Source organism: Lynx rufus, unplaced genomic scaffold (genome assembly GCF_022079265.1).
Source record: "Lynx rufus isolate CCGP_SWC_20201006 ecotype Redwood Valley unplaced genomic scaffold, mLynRuf1.p SCAF_13, whole genome shotgun sequence".
Classification (NCBI taxonomy): domain Eukaryota; kingdom Metazoa; phylum Chordata; class Mammalia; order Carnivora; family Felidae; genus Lynx; species Lynx rufus.
In genome coordinates this window covers 45,213,072-45,235,303 of record NW_025814827.1, presented here as the reverse complement: position 1 = coordinate 45,235,303, position 22,232 = coordinate 45,213,072, and the positions used below count along the sequence as shown (strand labels likewise).

The window sequence follows — 22,232 nt, the reverse complement described above, 5'->3', positions numbered from 1 at the left end:
CCTGAGACCATCTAACTGTTGGGTCCTGTTTCTTGGGGACAGCAGCTACCAAGGGGGTGCCAGCTGGAAACAGTGACACAGAGGGGGGCCAGCCTGGTCGGAAGCGGCGTTGGGGAGCCAGCACAGCCACCACACAGAAGAAGCCCTCCATCAGTATCACCACTGAATCACTCAAGGTGAGGTGGGAGGAGCCGGGGAAGGGAGGACGAGACACTTTGAGGTGGGAGTAGACACGGGCCCAGTGTAACGGGGTGGGGGGTATCTGTGTCCCAGAGCCTCATCCCCGACATCAAACCCCTGGCGGGGCAGGAGGCTATTGTGGATCTTCATGCTGATGACTCCCGAATCTCTGAGGATGAGACAGAGCGTAATGGTGACGATGGGACACATGACAAGGGGCTGAAAATATGCCGGACTGTCACCCAGGTAAGGCTTCTGCACCCCAGTGTCGGGAGGGGGCAGTGGACTCAGAGCAGGCAACTAAGGTGGAGTCTTAGAAGGGAAATCTGCCATCTGTGCAGAGGGTTGGGTTAACTGCCCTTTTGGATCAACAGACTACCAAATCTAACCTGTTGTCTGTAATAAAGTCATATTGGAACAAGGCTATGCCAACCCATTTATTCTTATCTCTCTGGCTGCTTAAGTGCTAGAACATCAGCGTTGAATAGTTGCAACAGAAACTGTATTACTCACAAGGCCTAAAAATATTATCTTGCCATATACAGAAAAAATTTGCCCATTCCTGTCTTAGTTTTCCTCATGACAGTCGAACCATTAATAATCCCAGGATCTGGTGGAAGAGAACTTAATCTTTCTCCTAGTTGAAAGAGCATGCTAGGTTAAATGTACCACCCCTCTTAGGAACAAGAGGCTGAAAAGAATGTGCCAGTTTGGTGTTTAAGAATTCCTCCATTGTCTGATACTTACAGGTAGTACCTGCCGAAGGCCAAGAGAATGGGCAGAGGGAAGAAGAGGAAGAAGAGAAGGAGCCCGAAGCAGAACCCCCTATACCTCCCCAGGTTTCAGTAGAGGTGGCCTTGCCCCCTCCTGTGGAGCATGAAGTAAAGAAAGGTAGGTGAAGCATGCAGTTCTCTGAATTTCCAGAGCACTTTATTTGGACCTCTTTTAAAGCATTTAATGTTTTCTGCCTTTTATTTTAGTATTTTGCATATCTGTTTTACTTCCGCCTCCTTGTTACTAAGCTGCATGAGAGCTAGGTTAGAATCTTTCAATCTCCATAATATGGAGCTTCACTTTGCACATTATAGGTGTTCAGCACATTAGGTGGAAGAGTGACTACGTGGTGGAGAATAAGAGAAAAGAAAGGCGTATCAGAGGTAAAAGAGCCAGCATTGCTCCCTGCTGAAAACCGTTTGTGTGCTCTTTTTGATAGTGACTTTAGGAGATACCTTAACTCGACGTTCCATTAGCCAGCAAAAGTCTGGAGTTTCCATTACAATTGATGACCCAGTCCGAACTGCTCAGGTGCCCTCCCCGCCCCGGGGCAAGATCAGTAACATCGTCCACATCTCCAATTTGGTGAGTCGGCGTTGTTTCCCCACAGCACATTGTTCAGTGGTTAAGAGTTTGAGCTTTGGGTTCCTGTTTCTTAGCTTCAGCTCCTAGATCTGTCAGTTATTCACTGAGCAACTGAACTTAATCTCTCACAACCAGTTTCCTCACCTGAAAAATAGGGCCAAAGTATCAGCCTGTAAGGTTTGTCTGGAGGATTTGTGGAGGGCCTGGCACATAGTATCTCTGTTACCACTCGCTTCCCATGCAAGAGAGTTCCTGACCCCTTTGCCCTCACCCAGACTTTGAAGCTGTCCTCCTGTGCCAGAGATTTGGGGAATCTGAATACTAGTTACAGTGTTGTTCTTGCTTTCTTTAAGACTCTGAAACTCCGTTTTCGCTGGCAGGTGCGTCCCTTTACTTTAGGCCAACTAAAGGAATTGTTGGGACGGACAGGAACTCTGGTGGAAGAGGCCTTCTGGATTGACAAGATCAAATCTCACTGCTTTGTAACGGTGAGGAAAGGATGCTGATCCTCTAGGTTGTGGCATAGGTTTCCTTCTGTGACTAATGTGGGTGGAATTGAGGGCCCTGTGGCAAGTGGGAGGGGTTGAGGCCTGTTGTGACCCTCCACCTTCTCCCTTCCTCCACCAGTACTCAACAGTAGAGGAAGCAGTTGCCACCCGCACAGCTCTACATGGGGTCAAGTGGCCCCAGTCCAACCCCAAATTCCTTTGTGCTGACTATGCTGAGCAAGAGGAGGTAAGAAACCTAGAGAAAGGAAGGAGGGGCAGGGGAGGCCATTATCTGCTAGAAACCAGCTGAGATCCTGGCCAAACCTGCAGTCATTGAGATTCCTTCTCCCTCTTCTCCCTCCCCCTTGGTTCCTTTGGTTGAACCATGGGGCTCCAAAATCTGTATGCCCTGGTACCTGGGCTCCTTCAGTGGGAGTGATATCATCTCCATCCTGACTGTCCTTGTCCCTCCTCTACCCACAGCTGGATTATCACCGGGGCCTCTTGGTGGACCGTCCCTCTGAAACTAAGACAGAGGAGCAGGGGGTACCACGGCCCCTGCACCCCCCGCCCCCACCCCCAGCCCAGCCACCACAGCATCCCCGGGCAGAACAGCGGGAGCAGGAGAGGGCGGTGCGGGAACAGTGGGCAGAGCGGGAACGGGAAATGGAGCGGCGGGAGCGAACTCGATCAGAGCGTGAATGGGATCGGGACAAAGTTCGAGAAGGGCCCCGCTCCCGATCACGGTCCCGTGACCGCCGCCGCAAGGAACGTGCGAAGTCTAAAGAAAAGAAGAGTGAGAAGAAAGGTACTTAGTGGTGGGGGCATACACACCTGTTAGTAGGGGTCCAAATGGGATGGGACACAGGGTCAGAGGCATAAAGTCTGACTTGCTTTCTTCCACTTCAGAGAAAGCTCAGGAGGAACCACCTGCCAAGCTGCTGGATGACCTTTTCCGTAAAACCAAGGCAGCTCCCTGCATCTATTGGCTCCCTCTGACTGACAGCCAGGTGAGTGCTCACCTTCCTGCTCCACTCAGAGTAGCACCCAGTCTTGCCGGCAGGCTGCAGAGAGAGTCACGTGACTAGAGGGATGAGTAGGCCCAGGTGTTGGCTTAGGATAGTAAGGGGAGAAACTAAGCATCACAGAAAGAGGTAGTTTTAAGAACCACGTGCCAAGTATGCCACAGAGAAGCCAAACCCAAGAGGGTAAAGGTTGACACGAAGACAGGAACTGGGTTTATATAGTTGTGTCAGCCATGCCTCTTGGAAATTGATTTCCGTTAGCCAAGAAATCCATTTTCTTTTAAAAAAAAAATTTTTTTTTTAACATTTATTTATTTTTGAGACAGAGAGAGAGCATGAACAGCGGAGGGGCGGAGAGAGAGGGAGACACAGAATCTGAAACAGGCTCCAGGCTCCGAGCTGTCAGCACAGAGCCCGACGCGGGGCTCAAACTCACGGACTGTGAGATCATGACCTGAGCCGAAGTCGGACGCTTAACCGACCGAGCCACCCAGGCGCCCCAAGAAATCCATTTTCTAGATTCATCCACTTCTCTGCTTTTTTATTTCTAGGACTTTTTTTTTTATTATTATTTATTTATTTTGGGCACCTGGGTGGCTCGGTTGGTTCCATGTCTGACTTGAGCTCAGGTCATGATGTCACAGTTCAAGAGTTTCAAGCCCCCACATTGGGCTCGCTGCTGTCAGCGCACAGCCCACTTTGGATCCTCTGTCCCCCTCCGCCCCCACCCCTGCCCTGCTTGTGCGCGCGCACGCTCTCTCTCTCTCTCTCTCAAAAATAAAAAAATTAAGAACATTTTTTTTTAATTATCTATTTAAGTGATCCCTACACCCCGTGTGGGTCTCAATCTCACAACCCCAGGATCAAGAGTTGCATGCTCTTCTGACTGAACCAGCCAAGCACCACTAGGATTTTTTGCTTTTTACTTGTTTGTTTGTTTGTTTACTTGGATTTTTTGCTTTTTAAATTTAAGTTTCTTAGTGATGGGCCTTTTGGGAATTTGAGGCTGATATTACTCAACTAAACAGAAAAGTGGTTTGTTCACATCTAGGTAGCTAGGGAAATACCAGAGGCCAGGCATGACTGGTGCCACTACCTGTTGTGGGTATAAAAGGTAAAAACTTGAATTAGGACCCCAAGACAAAGAGATGTGATTGCTGACACTTCTTGCTTAACAGCAGAGCTGACAGTGACCCTGAGCTAGGAGGGCAGGGTCCAGATGCAGATAGACAAAGCGAGACTGGCATGAGCAGGGCCAAGATGCCTATTCTCTACATTTGCTGCCTGCTGCAGATTGTTCAGAAGGAGGCAGAGCGGGCTGAACGGGCCAAGGAGCGGGAGAAGCGGCGAAAGGAGCAAGAGGAGGAAGAGCAAAAGGAGCGGGAGAAGGAAGCAGAGCGGGAAAGGAACCGACAGCTGGAGCGGGAGAAGCGTCGAGAGCACAGCAGAGAGAGGGACAGGGAAAGAGAGAGGGAAAGGGAGCGTGACAGGGGTGATAGAGATCGGGATAGGGAGAGGGACCGGGAGCGAGGCAGGGAGAGGGACCGCAGAGACACCAAGCGCCACAGCAGGAGCCGGAGTCGGAGCACACCTGTACGGGACCGGGGCGGGCGCCGCTAGCTGGGAAAACTTGAGAGGGAGAGCTGCAGGCATCAGCCACCCTGCCCTGGGGGGTTCGAGGCCACAGAGGGATAGGTACAATCTCTACCACCCTATAACCAGGGGTCTTTCACATCTTTTACCCAGTGCTGAAGTATGGCTGCCACCTGTCCCCACATACCAAATGGAGTAGTGGCCATCTTTCCCCCCCAAAGCCCCACCCCCATAACCTATCTCTGGGGAGTTCGCCCTCTTGTCCCTCTCATTTCCCGTGATAAATCTGAGAGGGAAGAGCTAGGTTAGGGAGGGAGGTGGTTGGCCCAGAGGCGGGGAACAGCCAGGGGCCCCACACCTCTTTCATTTTTCCTCCATCCTGCTCACCACCTCCTTTGGGTACTCACACCCCCCTCTTGGGAACAGCCGGGGCCAGGACTGGGTCACCTATGAGCTGAATCAGCATCTCCTCCTGAGTCCCAGGGCCCCTGCAGTTCCCAGTCTCTTCTGTCCTGCAGTCCTTGCCTCTTGCCCACCGGTTCCACTTTATATCCACCTTTTCCTTTTGTTCAATTTTTATTTTTATTTTTTTTATTATTAAATGATGTGGTCTATGGAAAATAATAAAAATCTGACTTAGTTTTAACTAGTGTGTGTTACTGGCCTTCCTTGGGCAGGGCGTGGGAGAGAGCCAAATTGAGTTGAAGAGGACTGGTAGCATGGAAGCACCACTGTTTGCACTCCCTACACTTGTTCAGGAAGCCTGCTGCTTCCTGGAGCAGGGAATTCCCGCCCTCCATCTCTGCCTTGGCTGTAACCACATCGCCAGAGAGGATCTAACTCACTGGAGAGCAGAGAGGGGAAGACCCCTGCCAAGAGGAGTGTTGGTTGGAGGGTTGAGGAGGTTCCCAGTCCTTCCTGTGGTGTAGGCTTTTGGTCACCTGCTCGCCTCCTTCAAGGCGCCTCCCACGGTTGCCGCCAGGGGGCGGCAGCCACTAGCTCAATGGGAACCTGTAAAGGAGCTTCCCAAAAAGGCTCCACTCCCCACCTCTGTCCCCTCCCGCTGCTGGCGTGCCTCGGTCCCTGACCTGTTCCCTGGGCTCAGCCCGCGGTCTCCCTGGACCCTTCTGCCGGGCCTAAGCGCTGCCCCAGTCGGCCCGCTCTGGTGCCCCGCACCGGCCCCCCCAAATGCCGCCGCCTTGTGGCCGGGGTTTACAGCCGCCCCAGAGGCCGCCCCGGGAGCTGGAGCCGGGCCTCTCCGCAGCGGGCTCCTAATTCCCCGCCTCACCACACGCTCGCCCTTCGCCCCGCTGCGGGCGGTGTGCGGGGGCCGCTCGGCGCTCCCGGCTTCACCCTCTTCGCCAGCCGTTGGAAGACGGCCTGGCGCCGGGGCCTGGACGTCCTCCCGCCCAAGTGGCCCGCCGGGCGCTGCGGGCCCGGCCCGGGAGGGGCGCTGCATCTGTATGCGCCCGGCGGCCCGGCAGCGCCGCCCCCGCCCCCGCCGCGCGGGCCCGGGCTGGCCGGGGAGGGTCGGAGGCTGGGCTCTCTCCCGCGCGCCGCGGAGCCGCCTCGCTCCTCCGCAGGCGGAGCCTCCTTCCCCCGCCCCCTCCGTCTCGCTCCCTTGTTCTCGCCGGGGCCGCTCAGACCTGCAGCGGAGCCGCGGCGCCCGCTCCGATCCGCTCGGGGCTGCGCCCCCGGGACCCGGCGACGGGGGCGGGCGGGGACGCTCCCCGCCGGCCTGGGCCCCTCGGCACTGCCAGGTAAGGGCGCCTGCCCCGGAGCCCGGGGTCGACAACCCGCGGAGGGGCAGCAGGGGGCCCGCAGCCTGCGGGTGTCTTCAGAGCGGTGCGCTCCGCGGCTGGGAGCCCACTGCCCGCTCCCGTCTCCCGCGCTCTACCTCTTTCCCTTCTTCCCTCGCACCTACTCTCCCTCCTTTCCCCATTTTCCTCTCCCTCGATTTCTCTTCATCCTGCCTTCTCTCTGCCTGTTTGCCTCCTCCGCCTCTTCCCTCTCCCTCTTGCCCTGTCTTTCTCCATCTCCTCTTCCTCTTTGCCTTTTCCTTCCCCTACCTTTCCTTTCCTTTCTCTTTGCCTTTTCCCGCTCTCCTTTCCTTTCCCCGTCCCTTCCCTTTCGCCTCCTCTTCCCTTCCCGCTATCCTGTTTCCCACTCCTCCAGCCCTTCCCTTCTCCTCGTCCCGCCTCCCGCTCTGGTCCCCCGGCTTCCCTCCGGCTTCCCTCTTCGGCTTCCCTCTTCCCTCGGGGGGCAAAGGACTGCAGGTGTGTTTCTGCTCTGGGGAAGGAGGGGTGGCAGCCACAGCTACCTGAGGGACGCCCCCCAGGAGGAGAGGGAGGAGACAGCAGTGGGAAGGGTCCTCTCTCCAGCTCCATTCCCGAAGCCCCTCCTGGCCACCCCCTCTCCCAGATTGAAGTTCTCCAGGCCTGGCCTGACCCCCCATAGCTGAGGGCTGCCCCTGTCTGCCCATCACACACAGAAAGCCCCTCTGCCCCCCTCCCAACCATTCCCAAGCCTGTTACCTATGACTCCTCTCTGCCTATCACACATCCAGGCTGCCTCCTTTGATCTCTTTCCTTGTGTCTCTTGCTGCCATTCTGTCTCAGTCTGTGCCGGACAGTGCCTGAGTCTGGGTCTCACCCTCAGTAACGTTGTATCTGTACTCTCTGCTCTCCCTTCCCAGCCTCCTGGCCCTGGCCCCCAACTCTACCCCCTCTTCTTTCAGGGCCGGCCCTCCACTCTGGAGTCCCCCTTCAAGGACTTCAGCTGGCAGTATGAGCTGGGGGCAGGTTCTGGAGAGGTGGGGTTCTCCGTGAAAGAGGGACTTTCACAGGCTCGCAACCCTGTCTTCGGCTGCACTCCTTGTCATTGCTCAGCCTGACCCTAGACACCCTGACACCACACCTCCATGAGTCCCAGCCTCTGGATTTTAAGCCCTTTCTCTGGTAGTCCCCATCTCCTCCAACCCCCTGGCTGCATGCCCAACCTGGGAGAACAGGAGCCACATTTAGGGTTCTAAACCCTTCTGGCATCCCCTCTCCTGTTTTCTTCCCCAGCTTCTCAACTCAGAGTTGACTGGCCAGAGATTTATCAGCTTGTAGGGCTGGAGGTGAATACAGGCAGAGCCTGGGTGGAGAGAAGGATCAGACTGTCTGCTCTGTCTCAGTCTGGGTTCTGGGCAGTGGGATGTCTGGTTCCTTGGAGGTCTGATCTTCAGCATCTAACTTTGGTTGGGGGGTGGGGAGAGTTAAGGGTTTCTTTGACCCTGAACAACTACCTGTCCTACAGGTGTGGATCCATGGGGTAGCTCCAACGCATCTGCCCCTCTCCCCCGGCCAGCTCATGCCTCAGTACCCAGGGACAGTGAACAGAGCCCCGGCTGGAGCCCAAACATGTGGGGTCTGGTGAGGCTCCTCCTGGCCTGGCTGGGTGGCTGGGGCTGCATGGGGCGCCTGGCAGCCCCAGCCCGGGCCTGGGCAGGGTCCCGGGGGGGCCCAGGACCAGTACTGCTACGGAACCGAAGGAGCTGGGTGTGGAACCAGTTCTTTGTCATTGAGGAATATGCCGGTCCAGAGCCCGTCCTTATTGGTAAGGTAAGGATCAGCCCTTCCCATGTCTGCCTTGACTCTTGAGGCCCTTAGGCCCTGCCCTGCAACTTCATCACTTCTACAATGACCTTGGTCCCTCAGGACTCCCAACGCTCCACCCAGTCATAGACTTAGACTCTTTAACCTTCTGTCCCTATGCTTGGAACCCGCTGCCATTTTTCCCTGACCCCTACAGCTGCACTCGGATGTGGACAGGGGCGAGGGCCGCACCAAGTACCTGCTGACCGGGGAGGGGGCAGGCACTGTATTTGTGATTGATGAGGCCACAGGCAATATCCATGTCACCAAGAGCCTGGACCGAGAGGAGAAGGCACAGTACGTGCTGCTTGCCCAAGCCGTGGACCGAGCCTCAAACCGGCCTCTGGAGCCCCCTTCAGAGTTTATCATCAAGGTGCAAGACATCAACGACAATCCACCTATCTTTCCCCTCGGTCCCTACCACGCCACAGTGCCCGAGATGTCCAATGTCGGTGAGTACCCCAACTCTGACCATCCCGGGGTCCGTCTCCTGGAGCACCGTCACCTCTCCTTCCCGCGTTGCCGTCATGTCTGGGTCCCCCTCATCTGCTGTTCCTTCCCACCTGGCCCTGCCCCTGCTGAGTGGGGGTGCCGGGACACCCCACAGGGACGTCAGTGATCCAGGTGACGGCTCACGATGCCGATGACCCCAGCTACGGGAACAGCGCCAAGCTGGTGTACACCGTGCTGGATGGACTGCCTTTCTTCTCTGTCGACCCCCAGACTGGTGAGAATAGGGCTCAGGAACCTGGGGGGGCAGCCATGGGAACAGGCACCCCCTGACCCCTCGTCTCTCCCCAGGAGTGGTGCGGACCGCCATCCCCAACATGGACCGGGAGACACAGGAGGAGTTCTTGGTGGTGATTCAGGCCAAGGACATGGGCGGCCACATGGGGGGGCTGTCGGGCAGCACTACAGTGACAGTCACCCTCAGCGATGTCAACGACAACCCCCCCAAGTTCCCTCAAAGTAAGGGGCCAGTGCTGCCACCTGACCCATCCTTTGACCGCCCCACCCCCTACGGCCTCTGGAGAAGTCTTCTCTCCTGCCCCTCCCTTAGCCAGCCCCCAGGAGAAGGAAGTGCTGGGGGAGGGAGGAGGGCTGGGACCCCTCTAAGAATGTTTCCTCTCCATCCACACCCAAGGCCTGTACCAGTTCTCTGTGGTGGAGACTGCTGGGCCAGGCACCCTAGTGGGCCGACTGCGGGCCCAGGACCCAGACCTGGGGGACAACGCCCTCATGGCATACAGCATCCTGGACGGAGAGGGGTCCGAGGCCTTCAGCATCAGCACAGACTCCCAGGGTCGAGATGGGCTTCTCACCGTCCGCAAGGTTAGTCTCCTGTCTGTTAACACGTGCAGACTCACTCATGCGTGCCTCCTGCCCCATGAGGCACCCCTCTAACTGGTCTACAACAGACTCGGGACCACCGTTGGAGCTTAGGGATCATGGTCATCTAGTCCTCTTTCAGATGAGGGACTAGGGCCCAGCAAGGGGGAATGACTGGCTCAGGACTTTTTATGTAGCCAGTCTGTGGTGGAGCTGGAGGCACACCTAGAGTTACGGACTAAGTCATCTGCCTCACTCTGACCACCTCGGCCACTGCCTCTCAGGTGCCCACCTCTCCTGTCAGGTGGGCTGAGCACTGGTTGCATGGAGAGGGGACGTCTCTCTTACCTCCCGGGAGCTTGGGCCTGCCCTGGTTTCCACGTGCCTCAGTCACTCCCCGTCCCCTCCCCATAGCCCCTAGACTTTGAGACCCGGCGCTCCTATTCCTTCCGTGTGGAGGCCACCAACACCCTCATCGACCCAGCTTACCTGCGGCGAGGGCCCTTCAAGGACGTGGCCTCAGTACGCGTGGCTGTGCAGGATGCCCCAGAGCCCCCTGCCTTCACCCAGGCTGCCTATCACCTGGCAGTGCCTGAGAACAAAGCTCCCGGGACGCTGGTGGGCCAGGTCTCAGCCTCTGACCTGGATTCCCCAGCCAGCCCAATCAGGTGAGCTGGGGTGTGGGCAGGGGAAGGGCTGGGACTCAGGGAAGGAGCTCAGCAGTAGGCTATTCCCACTGAGGATGGGTCCCCTTCATGGAAAAATCACACTCACCTTCTGGCTGCAGGAGCCCACTCTGCGGGACTGGGGGCCAGGGGAGGGCTGGAGGACCTGGCTAATTACCGCTCTCCAATTCCACCCATCCCTCTGAGAGGATAACAGTGGCACCTCCCAGTGGCGGTGCAAGCAAATGCAATCTCTTGCGAGGAGCTTGGTGGATGGGTGATGGCTACCACTATTGCTTCACATTTTACCAAACGCTTGACCACATTCAATTCTCACGACAGCCCCATGAAGTAGGCATGATCATCACCCGTTGTTTTAGAGACGAGGCCCCGAGAACTTAAGTTACTTGCCCAAGGTTACATCGCCAGAGTTGGGATCCAAATCCGGATTTGTCTGCCTTGAGAAGAGCCACTCTTCCCACCTCTGGGCATCCCTGTCACAGGAATGAGGGAGGTGCTGGCGTCATTGCCATTTTGTGGTTAAGTAAGGAGAGGTTGAACGATTCACCCAAGGTCACACAGCTGGTCTCAGGCAAATCAAAGCTGAAACACAGGTCCCTGGGTCCCCAAAACAGAGCCCAAGAGTCTGACAGACAGATCATATCTACCCCTTTTCCACCTCTTCCTCTCCCAACCCCATGAAACCCAGTCCCCCTGAGTCTTAGGACAGGTGTTTAATGTTTATGACTTCCCCAAATGATTTGTTTTTTAAGGGGACCCTAATGTGAATCATGGCTCTGGGTACACGGGGCAGGCTCAGCCCAGACGAGCTCGGGCCCTCTGCCCAGAAGAGCCAAGAGTCCCAGCAAGGCAAACAGAAGGGAGGGAGGGGTAGCAGCCAGCTCCGGCCCTGCCCCAGATCAGCCCCCAGCTCCACTCCATCTTCCCCAGATACTCCATCCTCCCCCACTCGGATCCAGAGCGCTGCTTCTCTATCGAGCCCGAAGACGGCACCATCCGCACGGTGGTGCCCCTGGACCGCGAGACTCGTGTCTGGCACAACCTCACAGTGTTGGCCACAGAGCTCGGTGAGGAGCCCTGGGCCCCCAGGAGAGGGGAAAGCAGCAGCCTCCTGGCAGAGGAGCTGTCCCTGAGCAGGGGGAGTTGGGGGGGGGAGGGGCAGTCACTGCCACCACTCCTCACTGTGTGCAGCGCCGGGTCCCCAGCCTGGATCATCACCACCAGGCAGGCCTTCTGGTCTCTGAGGCTGGGCTGGCCTGGACACAGTGGGTCTGCCTGCACATTCCCCTGACTTTAAATTCACTCCCATGCCTGACTTTCCCCAACTGGGAAACAAACCTAACCTCAGATAGCTTCCAACCCCTAACAAACCCCAACCTGCACCTTGGCAGACCCTGCCCTTCCCACTGTCTGCTGCAGGCTGAAGCCAGGATTCAGGGAAGGGCTGGGTCCCTCCTCTGGGGACTGACTGGGGGGGGGGCCCAGAAGCCCCTCTCAGGGAAGCCCTGCAGAGAGCCTTCAAGGTAGAAGAGAGGGCCCAGCTCCTGCCCCTGTCAGCTACCAGTCACCAGCAGCATGGGTTGACTACCTCTGGGCAGCCATGGCCACCGGAGATAGGAAGACCTCCTTCCCCTTTGTGAACCCCCCCTTCTCACCCCTGTTCACAGCCCAGGGTCTCCTACATTTTCTCTCTGTGTCCTGTCTATGGGAGTTGTAACTGTGTGCACAGATGTTTGTACGTGTCAGTGAAGAACTATATAGTATGTGTACGTGTGAGTGTGTACTTACATGTGTGTATAATTCTGTGTGTGTGAAAATACACACGCATATTTGTGTGTATATGTAGTTGAGTATAGAATATTTGTGCATATGTGTAATTTGATGTATATGATAATAGGTACAAGTGGCCATTTATATATATCGTTTTGCATGTGTGAGTGTTTGCGGACAGGTAATTTATTACTTATTGTGTATCAGGCACTGTTCTAAGTACCAAATGTGAACGAATTAATGTAATCACCACTACAACTTTATGTGGGAGGTATGATTAGTTCCCCATTTGAAAATAAGGAAACTTAGGCAGAGAGAAGTTAAGTAACTTCCCAAGGTCACACAGATGTTAAGTGGAAGAGCCATCAGACCCAGTCAGGCTGCAGAATCAGAGCAGTTATCTCCTCTCAGTGTAGAATTTTCTGTGTATGGGCTTATGTTTATGCCCATGTCGCTGTGTGTTACATAGAAGTGCTTGTGTATCTGTCCATGGGAATGCCCCTGCGTGTTTACATAGTGTGTTTGTAGTTGCCTGTGTATACGTAGCCGTGTGAGTGTGTGTGTGTGTGTGTGCACGCGCGTGTGCACGCGCATGCTCCCCTCCCTGCCTTCTCACCCTCCCACCAAATCCTGCTCTGCAATGAACCCCAATATCAAGTAGCAGGCCCCGGGTCTTGACTGCAGAGAAGGAATGGAGCCCCAAACCCTTGGCTGGGGAGCCCACTCAGCCTCCCTTGCCCAGGCTGGGACCTTAGCCCCTTCACCAGGGCTAGCCAGCTCTCTCCCCACCTGGAGAAGGACTAAAGAATGTGGGAGGCTCAACCAGGAGAGGTGAGCACCAGGGTGGGCAGGGGTACCTGTTTTCCATTCTCTCTTGGATGGCATTGGCAGTGAGGAGCAAGGCAGGGCAATGATGAAGCCACCTGATAAAGGGATGCATGAAGAAGGGGGCCTGTGTCTAGCTCTGGTACCCAGGCTGGCCTGGCTCCCCAAGGCCAGCTCTAAGTGATACTCATTGCTATACCATGGCCTCCCGGACCTCTGATGGGGTGTGTGTGTGTGTGTGTGTGTGTGTGTGCACGCACGCGTGCGCGTGTGTCTGTCTCTGTCCCACTCACGCTGTGTATGAAAATGCATTCTCTCGACCCGGGGGGCTGGTGACACTGTATTCACTGTATATATCCAACATCCACTTCGTGTGTGTTGTATTTGCTTTAAATGCTGAGTGTACATCGAATATATGGTATGAATGTGTTTATTTCATGACTATTTTATGTGTGCATCCTGTATGCACTTTGTGTCTACCTTTCATTCACGGTGCATGTGCCCTGCATGTGGGTTATTGTATGTATGTATTGTGGGTGCTTCCCTCCTGCCGGATGTGTGTGCTGCATTGCACATATCTTGGCTACCACGGGAATGTTGTGTGCACTTGGTGTTGCTCCTTTCATTTCACAACGCTGTTTCTCACTCGCATATTGCATGCATTTCTCGTGTGTTGCACGTGCATGCTGTGTGCTGCATGTGGCATCCATGCCCGTGCACCCTGTGTGCTGTGTGTAAACTGTGGCGTGTGTGCGTGTGTGGGGTGTATGTGTTCGTGTTCTGGCTTCAGACAGCTCCGCACAGGCCTCCCGCGTGCAAGTGGCCATCCAGACCTTGGATGAGAATGACAACGCCCCCCAGCTGGCCGAGCCCTACGACACCTTTGTGTGTGATTCTGCAGCCCCTGGCCAGGTGAGATGCTGAGGCAGCAGGGTTGGGACCTCAAGACCTCCAGCTGCCCACTCCATACAAGGCCTCTCTTCTTCCTCCCAGCTGATTCAGGTCATCCGGGCTCTGGACAGAGATGAAGTTGGCAACAGTAGCCGTGTCTCCCTTCAAGGGCCTCTGGGCCCTGATGCCAACTTCACTGTCCGAGACAACCGAGGTGGGTAGCCTTCTACCACTGTGCCTGTGCCTGTCTCCCTGCTCTTCTCTTCCTCTGCCACCCCCTAGCCCAGTCGGCCTGACTCCTGACCCACATATCTGGGCCCTTTACTCAACAGAAAGTGGATGGGGATTTGCACGTTTTTGCTCTTTGCAAACCTTCCCCATCGGAAGCTGTCTCCGTGGGTCGGACCCACCCTACAGGGGAGGTGTCCCCGGAGATAGCCAACACCTTCCCTCTCCCACAGATGGCTCTGCCAGCCTGCTGCTGCCCTCTCGTCCTGCTCCGCCCCGCCAGGCACCCTATCTGGTTCCCATAGAGCTGTGGGACTGGGGACAGCCAGCTATGAGCAGCACTGCCACAGTGACTGTCAGCGTGTGCCGCTGCCGTCCTGATGGCTCTGTGGCGTCCTGCCGGCCCGAGGCACAGCTCTCCCCCGCTGGGCTCAGCACTGGGGCCCTGCTTGCCATCATCACCTGCGTGGGCACCTTGCTTGGTGAGTCAGGCCACCGTGGGACATAGATGTGGGGTCCAAGGCTGCAGGGGGTATAGAGAGGAGCCAGATCCCTGGACACAGGGAAACCCACCCTAGGGCATGAAGGAAGCATCATGCCTGGATTTTCCCACTGCCTCATGTGTCCAAGAGAAAAGCTCTGGCGTCATTTCCCTGACATACCCATCCGCAATGACAGCAACAAGCCATAAAAACTGTTTATTGAACCCTGACTCTGGACCATGTGTGGTGCCCAGCACATCACTCGTGCTATTTCCTTTCATCCTTTGAACAGCTCTAAGAGGTAAATTTGTTTTCCCTGTTTTCCACACAAACCCTCTAAAGGGTCACAGAGGTTCACAGAAGCCAAGCAACTTCCCACAGTCACACAGCTAGTAAGGGGTGAAGTCAGGACTCAAACGAGGTTTGCCAGATGTCAGACCAAGGTCTTGCCACCCCTAGGCCACACTGTCTCCTCTGTCTCCCAACCTGCCTGCGGTTCAGAACGGAACCAGGTGCCCTGTTCCGGGCCCTGCGGGCTCAGCGCCCTGTGTGCGCCTCTCCCCCAGCGCTGGTGGTGCTCTTTGTGGCCCTGCGGCGGCAAAAGCAGGAAGCGCTAATGGTGCTGGAGGAGGAGGACGTCCGCGAGAACATCATCACCTACGATGACGAGGGCGGCGGCGAAGAGGACACCGAGGCCTTCGACATCAGCGCACTGCAGAACCCCGACGGGGCGGGCCCACCGAACCCGGGCCCTCCAGCGCGCCGCGACGTGCTGCCCCGGGCCCGGGCGCCACGCCAGCCCAGGCCCCCCGGCCCCTCTGACGTGGCCCAGCTCCTGGCGCTGCGGCTCCGCGAGGCGGACGATGACCCCAGCGTGCCGCCCTACGATTCGGTGCAGGTGTACGGCTACGAGGGCCGGGGCTCCTCCTGCGGCTCCCTCAGCTCCCTGGGCTCCGGCAGCGAAGCGGGGGGCGCCTCCGGCCCCACCGAACCACTGGACGACTGGGGGCCGCTCTTCCGCACCCTGGCTGAGCTGTACGGGGCCAAGGAGCCCCCGGCCCCCTGAGAGCCGGCCCTGGCCCTGCCCGCCGCGGTGGGGCAGCCCGCGCAGGCCCTCATGAGTGAGCTCCCCCGGGGTCCAGGCAGGCGGCAGCAGCCCAGGGGCCCCCAGGCCTCCTTTCCTCCCTGTGTCCCTCCTCCCAGCTTCCCCAGGGCAACCTCCCTCTTACCTCCCTCCTCCTGAGTCTGTGTGTCTCCCTCCAGGGATCTCTGTCTCTTTCTGTAACGCTCTCCTGTCTGGGTCTGGATTGTGTGGCTCGACTCTGAATCTCTCTGTTCTTTCACTGTGATTCCACTCTCTCTGTGACTCTGTTTTTGTCTCCCGGATTCTAAATCTCTCTCACACCCTCTGTCTCCCTTGCCCACATACATGCTCTGTGTCTGTCTCCTGCCCACATCTGCCTGCATTCTCTCTGGGTCCCTGTGACTGGCTTTTTGGTTTTTTCTGTTGACCATCCCAAAAGCAAGAGAAACTTCCAGCCACTGCTGCCCACCCTCCTGCAGGGGATGTTCGGCCCCAGGTCAGTGTCCCTAGATGATGGGCCTGGGGGCACAGGGATGGCCTGAAGCCCTCCTCCACTCACCACCTCGACCCCGGGCTCTCCTGTCTTTACAGACCTGCCCGCATGGTTCCATCCATCACTCATGGCCTCATCCTGGCTCCACTGGCCTCCAGCAGAGAGAGGGTGCCAGCCCACCTCCCAGGGCGAGAGCTCCAGCACACCCCATTCCCGCCATGGCCGCCTCCCTGGAGCTCTGCCCAGCTGTTGGCCTGCCTTGGGCATCCCAGCTCTGGGCATTGTCTTGTGTGCTTCCCAGGCCCCAGGGGGAGGGGAGGGAAGGAAAGAAAAGAGAGCGGCAGCTGGGGAAGGGGAAAAAGGGAGGAAGGGGAGAGGCCTCCATCTCTAATTTCATAATAAACAAACACTTTATTTTCTAAAGCTGGAGCCCTGTTTTCAGTTCCACATGCAGGTTTCTGTGCAGAGCTTCACTGTGCCATAGGGTGGGAGGAGAGGCCTAGCCCATCCCCTCTGGCTCACTCTCCTCTCTCCTTTGGGGGGCAGTCCACTTCAAGCCCCTCTAGCCTGAGGAGGGTTTGAGTTGATTCCATTCAGGAAGTAAGCACCCCCACTCCCACTGCCAACTCCCCTGTTTCCTGTTGGTCTCAAAATGTCCAAGGGAACTAAGAGGGATTGGCCAGAGGGGAGAGTGGAAAGGAGAAGGGGGGGTGAGAGCTATTGGGAAGAATAGAGGAGAGATGAAAGGAGGGAAAGAGTGGTTTTCAAACCAGGGAAAAAATGTGGCTGGGGGGCAGCAGAGGGGGGCAAGCCAGTCCTCCTGTGGCCTGTGGTGCCCGTCAGGAGAGGGTGGCTGGGGTGAGACCGCCGGTCACATTGATTCTGGGCCCGGCCCCAACTTCAATTCTCCCTGGTCCTCATCTTACTCTCCATGGAACACAAAGGAGGAGGAAGAGGGACCAGGGAAGTGAGCTATTGAGGGGCCAACTGACCAAATCAAAGTCATTTGGGGTGGGAGCTAAGCAGAGGGCCATCATTTCTCACTGTGCACTCCCTGAGCAGACAAGGGAGTTCCTAGCTCCAGTCAGGGCTCCTGGAGATTCGAGTAGATGGGTCAGGACAGGTCCTTGTGACCCTCCTCTCCAAGTGTAGGCTGCTGGCCATCGGAGGAAACTACTCCAATGAAGATGCCTTCTCTCACAACTTTTTTTTTTTTAAGTTTATTCATTTATTTTTAGAGGGAGAGAGAGCATGAGCAAGGGAGGGCAGAGGGAGAGAGAGAGAATCCCAACCAAGCTCCATGCTGTCAGCACAGAGCCCTACTCGGGGTTCAAACTACGAACTGTGAGATCATGACTTGAGCTGAAATCAAGAGTCAGACGCTTAACCGACTGAGTCACCCAGGTGCCCCTCAACACCTCTCATGCTGCTTGGTTAGGGCAACTAGGTGGTAAGAGAACAGGACCCCTGCCCCCGGGGCTGGATTTGTCATTTGCTGCGCTGAAGGGTGGACCCGGACCCCTGACTGGCCAAAGGTCTGTGCCAGAGCAGGCTGGCTGTCTCTGAAGGAGACGATTAAGAGGCAGCACCCCAAGCACGGTGTCGGAGGGACAGGGTTTTCCAGTTCAGGGCAGGATGGGCAAGCTCTCTGTCCCTTTGGTCTCACCCCGACATCTGCATCAAGCCTTCAGGAATAAGTGGAGAAAAAGAAGGACAGACTTGTGGGCCGTTCCTTGGTGGTAAAGGGTGCACTGAGGTGGGACACGGGCCTTTACCTGCTCTCCTGGTCCACCCCGATTCCATTAAACTTAGAACAAAAAACAGGGCACAGGGAAGCAGGCCTGTCAGCAAGACCTCTGGGTGCATCTCTGGTCTCAAATACCTCATCATCTCAAAGGATAGAACTTATCAAAGGGAGTGAAGAGGGGCAGGACCGTGGAAGGAAAGACGGGAGAGAAGGGGCAAGGTGATGGAAGAAGGAGACGCCAGAAGAAGGGGCTCCCCTCCTATTCTGCCCTCTCTAGCTGGGTTCAGTCCTTCCCCAGTTTATGCGGAGGGGAGGGGTGCAGAGCATCCCAGGGGAGTGAGACGCAGGCAGTTTTTGAGCCTTGGCTGGGCTCGGGTGGCCCCACCCCCCCCAATCCCCCACCCCCCCCACCCCAGCTGCTAGCCACCCACACAGACATATACACTTTTTCTCATTCCTAGGGCTTTAGGATAAGGCTGTGAAGATGCAGAGGTGGTGAACTAGTGGGGTGAGCTCTGCCCCCACTTCCTCTCTGCTTTGGACCATTTTTCCAAAATAAATGGCAAGGCCTGGCTTTCTCTCTGAGGAGGGCCCACTCTCCCTATCCACGTGTCAGTGTTTCTCTTCCAGTCTGTTTCCTGGCTCCGGACACAGGACAGCACATGCATCACCTACCACACGCAGGTGCACACACTTCTACTGGGTCACTCACACCAGGACACATGTCCACATAAATCTCTGTACTTGGAGATGCACCCTCTTAGGCCCGAGTCAATCAAATGCTTGAATCAAAGGTCCCCACCACCACCTTTTCCTCCCTCTGCCTCCACTGCTTTCCTTCCTGAGACTCTCTGGCCTTTCCTCCCTCCTCCTCCCTACTCATGCCCTGAAGGCCAGAGCCTGGAGGTCTCCTCCCTCTGGGCAGCTCCAGCCCGGGAGGAATTCTTAGCAGGAAGTGCAGGGTTGGGGCTTGGGGCTTGGAGCTCAGGGCTGGGCTGGAAGCTGAGAGGAGAGGCATCCAGGGGGACTAAATGGAGGCTGTTAATCTTGAGACTGGACGCTCTGTGGGAGTGGGATGAGAGAGAAAGAAGGTTCAGCAACCTTCCCTCCAGGCAGTCCCATCTCTTGGTTGACTGTGCTTCCCACCCCCCACCCCCTTCAACTTTGCTTGGGGAGGGGCAGGGCAGGGACAGCATCCTTCCTGGACCGGCAGCCTGCACCCGCCAAGGCAGGGCTTACAGGGGAGCTGGGGGAGGGGCAGGAAGGGCAGGAGGAGGTGTGCTAACCCAACGTTTCCCATTGGCACAGCCACCTTGCTCTTTTCTTCATTCCCCAGAGAGAGTGACAGGAAGGAGAGGCTGGAAAGAAGGCAGAGGGAAGAAAGAAGAAAGGGGAAAGAGGAGAGAAGTCTGGCAGCAACAGAGACAGGCCAAAAGACCAGAGCAAACGGTGGCCAAGGCTCTAGGCCCCGGTATGTCATGGGGGTGGCTGGCCTCCAGGCCCTCAGGCTCCTCTGGGTTCATTCACCCCAGGCAGGGGCTTGGCCCAGCTGCTCTCTCCCTTTCTCTTCATTCCCGGAGGCCTGCAGGGCCTTGGACAGAGAGAGAAGGCAAGAAAGAGGACCTGGGAGGACACGCTGTGCCGAAGGATCTCGGCTCTGGAGCAGAAGGCCTGGATCCAAGCCTCCTCTCTGCCACTTACTGTGTGACCCCAGCAAGTCACATAACCCTTTGAACCTGCTTCCTCTTCTGTAAGGTGAGGATAATTATTACCTCCGAGTTATCATGAGAAGGGCATTCAATAAGGAGCAGCAACTGTAGTCATTAGAGTCCCGTGCAGCGGGGAGGGGGCAAAGGGGAAGCAGCTGGGAGAAACCCTCCTTACCACCGCAGGCTCCACTTTGCCCCGCCCTACCCCTAGCCTGGGTGCTCTGGGTGACTCTCCCCACCTTATTCCTCTTCCAGCCACCCCCCTCACAAGGTGACAGTGATAAACTCTGAAACCGAGATGAGCACAGGAACGGGAAGAAAAGAGAGCAGGGATCTGGTGGGGAAAAGCAGCAAAGAGGGTGGTGAGAAAGAGGGTTTAGCCCCCAGCCCCGTGTCTGGCGTGCAGCAGGCACACGACAGGAGCATTTGCTGAGAGGAGAACTTGGTGGTGGGAAGGACGCCGGACCAATCCATCCGGCATCCATAGGAACATGCTGGACAGAGCCATCAATAGCACTGGGAGGCAGAAAGGGATGGAGACTTGGAACAAATGGAGCTGGCAACCCGTACAGGAGGGAGCCAGATGCTGTGAGGCTGCTCCCCTGGTGGCCCATCCCCCCCCACCCACTCCCTGGGCTGAGGCCCCCTCCAAGTCCTGCCACTTCTCAGAGAATCTCAGTCTCTGTGGGCATCCTAGAGTCTCTGTGCCGGCTGGCGGGCTCCGGATGGTCCCGGCTGGCCTCCTCCTCTTCCTTGTCTGGCTCCGGAAGCTTCTGCAGTTCCGAGTACAGCACACAGGCATCGTTGTGTGACACATACTCCCATCCACTCTCCCGCACGTGGAAAAGGTCTACAGAACCCCCGGAGTAGGCATCGCGGTGGGTGGCGTGGGCCACGGCACAGCGAGCCAGGGCATAGGCTTCCTGGGGGGTCATGTCATAGCGGTAGCCGCGGTCTAGCACGCCATAGGCATAGGGAGATCCAGAACCCACGGAGAAGATGTTCCCTTGCAGGCGGGTGCCGTCACTGTAGACATAGAAGAGGGCAGGGCCAGAGCGGTCCCAGCCACACAGGGCCGTGGCCACACACAGATCCAGGCCCCGGTAGCAGGACATCATGGTCGACAAGAGCTTGGCGGCACTGGCCACGCTGGGCAGCTGACCCTCCCTCAGTGCCCGAAGCCGCAGCTCCCGTCGTAGCACGCGGTACCATACGGCACAGTCGGCCGAGGTGCCGGAGGTGGTGCCCAGGAGGTGCTGGTGCACAGGGATGATCTTGCGTGAGGTTGGACACTCCACATAGTTGCCGCAGGAGGAACGTGTGTCAGCAGCAGCGATGACTCCATGCCGGAAGAGGAAGGCCAAGGTGGTGGTGCCATGGGCCAGCCTGGGGCCGTGGATCTGCAAGAAGGTTTGAGGATCGCAGCCTGGGGGCACAGCCCAGGCCCCAGGCTGAGGCAGGTGAGGTGATGGTCCCTGGGTGTTGGGGGCCTGCCACTTGCACACATCCTGCAGGGCCATCCCTGGGGCTGAGTGATGGTTGGAAGGAACAAGGCAGGGATTTGTGGGCTGGAGTCAAGTGGGGAAAGAGACGCTAAAGAGAAGCTGGGCTGCGGCCAGAACTGGTGAGAGAGGCATGTGATCTGTGGCTTCGCTTCTCCCTAACCCCAAATCAGGCTTTGGGGCTGGCTGAGAAGCAGTCTCCTCCTTCTCAGAGGATTGCTAAGGGGAGACAGGACGAGGCCGGTGAAGTCTCCACTGTTGGGAAGACGCTGCTCGTGACACATCCGAGCGTCACCCAAGGAGTCCCCTGTCCATCATCCTCCAAGCACTTGGAGCGGAGTGGGGTCTGGGGTAACCTCAAAGGAAGGGAGGCAAGAGTGTAAGGAGCACATCTGGGTCCCTCTTATTTTTCCTGTGGGGCGCATTGGGCTTGCAGAGACAGATAAAGCTCTGTCCCTGTCTGGAAAGAGCTCCCAGCCTAGGAGGAGGTAAAGACAAGTGGATCTCTGATGGAATCAGAATAGAATGCTGTGAGGGGCACCTGGCTGGCTCCGTTGGTAGAGCATGTGACTCTTGATATCAGGGTTGTGAGCCCCATGTTTGATATAGAGCTTACTTAAAAGAAAAGAATAGAGAGCTGTGGGCCCACCAAGGCAGGAGTCTTTGATGTTGAGTTCTCTCTTCAGGGGTCTGGGCCCAGGGAACTCTAAAGCTCAGCTCACACCTTCACTTTCCAGTCAGGTGGAGAAAAAGAAATGGACCTAGACCAAGAGAAAAGCTTTTTTTTTTTTTTTTTTTTTTTAGTTTATTTTTTTATTTATTTTGAGAGAGAGTGCACGCAAGCATGCGAGTGGGGGAGGGGCAGAGGGAAGGAGACAAAACCCCTAGCAGGTTCTGAGCCATCACCACAGAACCCAGCTCAAATTCAGAAACTGTGAGATCATAACCTGAGCTGAGATCAAGAGTCGGCCTCTTAACCCACTGAGTCACCCAGGCACCTCCAGAAAGTCTTATGTGAGGAGGAGGGGAGCTCAAATACCTTCCACAAAGGCAAGGTATGGAGGGGCCAGGGTGAAGGGAACCTAGAATGTGGAGCTCTCGTTCAACTCTGCTTTGGAGGTGAATATGAACTTCCATCTGCATAAAGACAGAGAGAGAGTTCCTGACAGTTCTCTGGCAGTCTAGCTTCTCTGATTATGTAAA

The 22,232-nt window shown here is 56.6% G+C and overlaps 3 protein-coding genes across 6 annotated transcripts in view; 2 read left to right on the top strand and 1 right to left on the bottom strand.

Annotated features, from left to right (window-relative positions):
* The window catches only part of ACIN1 (apoptotic chromatin condensation inducer 1), a 34,481-nt gene extending 29,206 nt beyond the window's left edge, over positions 1-5,275 (top strand). For 3 of the 4 annotated variants that reach the window (XM_047075460.1, XM_047075458.1, XM_047075461.1), the window contains 9 exons: positions 43-176; positions 274-426; positions 930-1,071; positions 1,394-1,539; positions 1,920-2,027; positions 2,167-2,274; positions 2,511-2,835; positions 2,937-3,037; positions 4,346-5,275. In XM_047075460.1, the coding sequence (XP_046931416.1) occupies positions 43-176; positions 274-426; positions 930-1,071; positions 1,394-1,539; positions 1,920-2,027; positions 2,167-2,274; positions 2,511-2,835; positions 2,937-3,037; positions 4,346-4,672 (1,544 nt within the window). In that variant the 3' untranslated portion in view covers positions 4,673-5,275. The remainder of the gene's footprint in view (positions 1-42; positions 177-273; positions 427-929; positions 1,072-1,393; positions 1,540-1,919; positions 2,028-2,166; positions 2,275-2,510; positions 2,836-2,936; positions 3,038-4,345) is intronic. The other variant, XM_047075459.1, reaches the window with a different exon arrangement.
* Positions 5,276-7,994: 2,719 nt separating this feature from the next.
* CDH24 (cadherin 24) lies at positions 7,995-16,408 on the top strand. The gene is given in 13 exon segments (XM_047075457.1): positions 7,995-8,250; positions 8,441-8,735; positions 8,891-9,010; positions 9,085-9,252; positions 9,428-9,615; positions 10,027-10,280; positions 11,229-11,423; positions 11,831-11,892; positions 13,684-13,805; positions 13,887-13,998; positions 14,246-14,494; positions 15,061-16,074; positions 16,170-16,408. Coding segments are annotated over 12 exon segments (2,466 nt in total). The 5' UTR covers positions 7,995-8,049; the 3' UTR covers positions 15,561-16,074; positions 16,170-16,408.
* Positions 16,409-20,192: 3,784 nt separating this feature from the next.
* Positions 20,193-21,047, bottom strand: PSMB11 (proteasome subunit beta 11). The gene has a single exon (XM_047074732.1). The coding sequence runs from the start codon at positions 21,045-21,047 to the stop codon at positions 20,193-20,195; it is 855 nt and encodes a 284-aa protein (XP_046930688.1).
* Between the last annotated feature and the right edge of the window lie 1,185 nt (positions 21,048-22,232).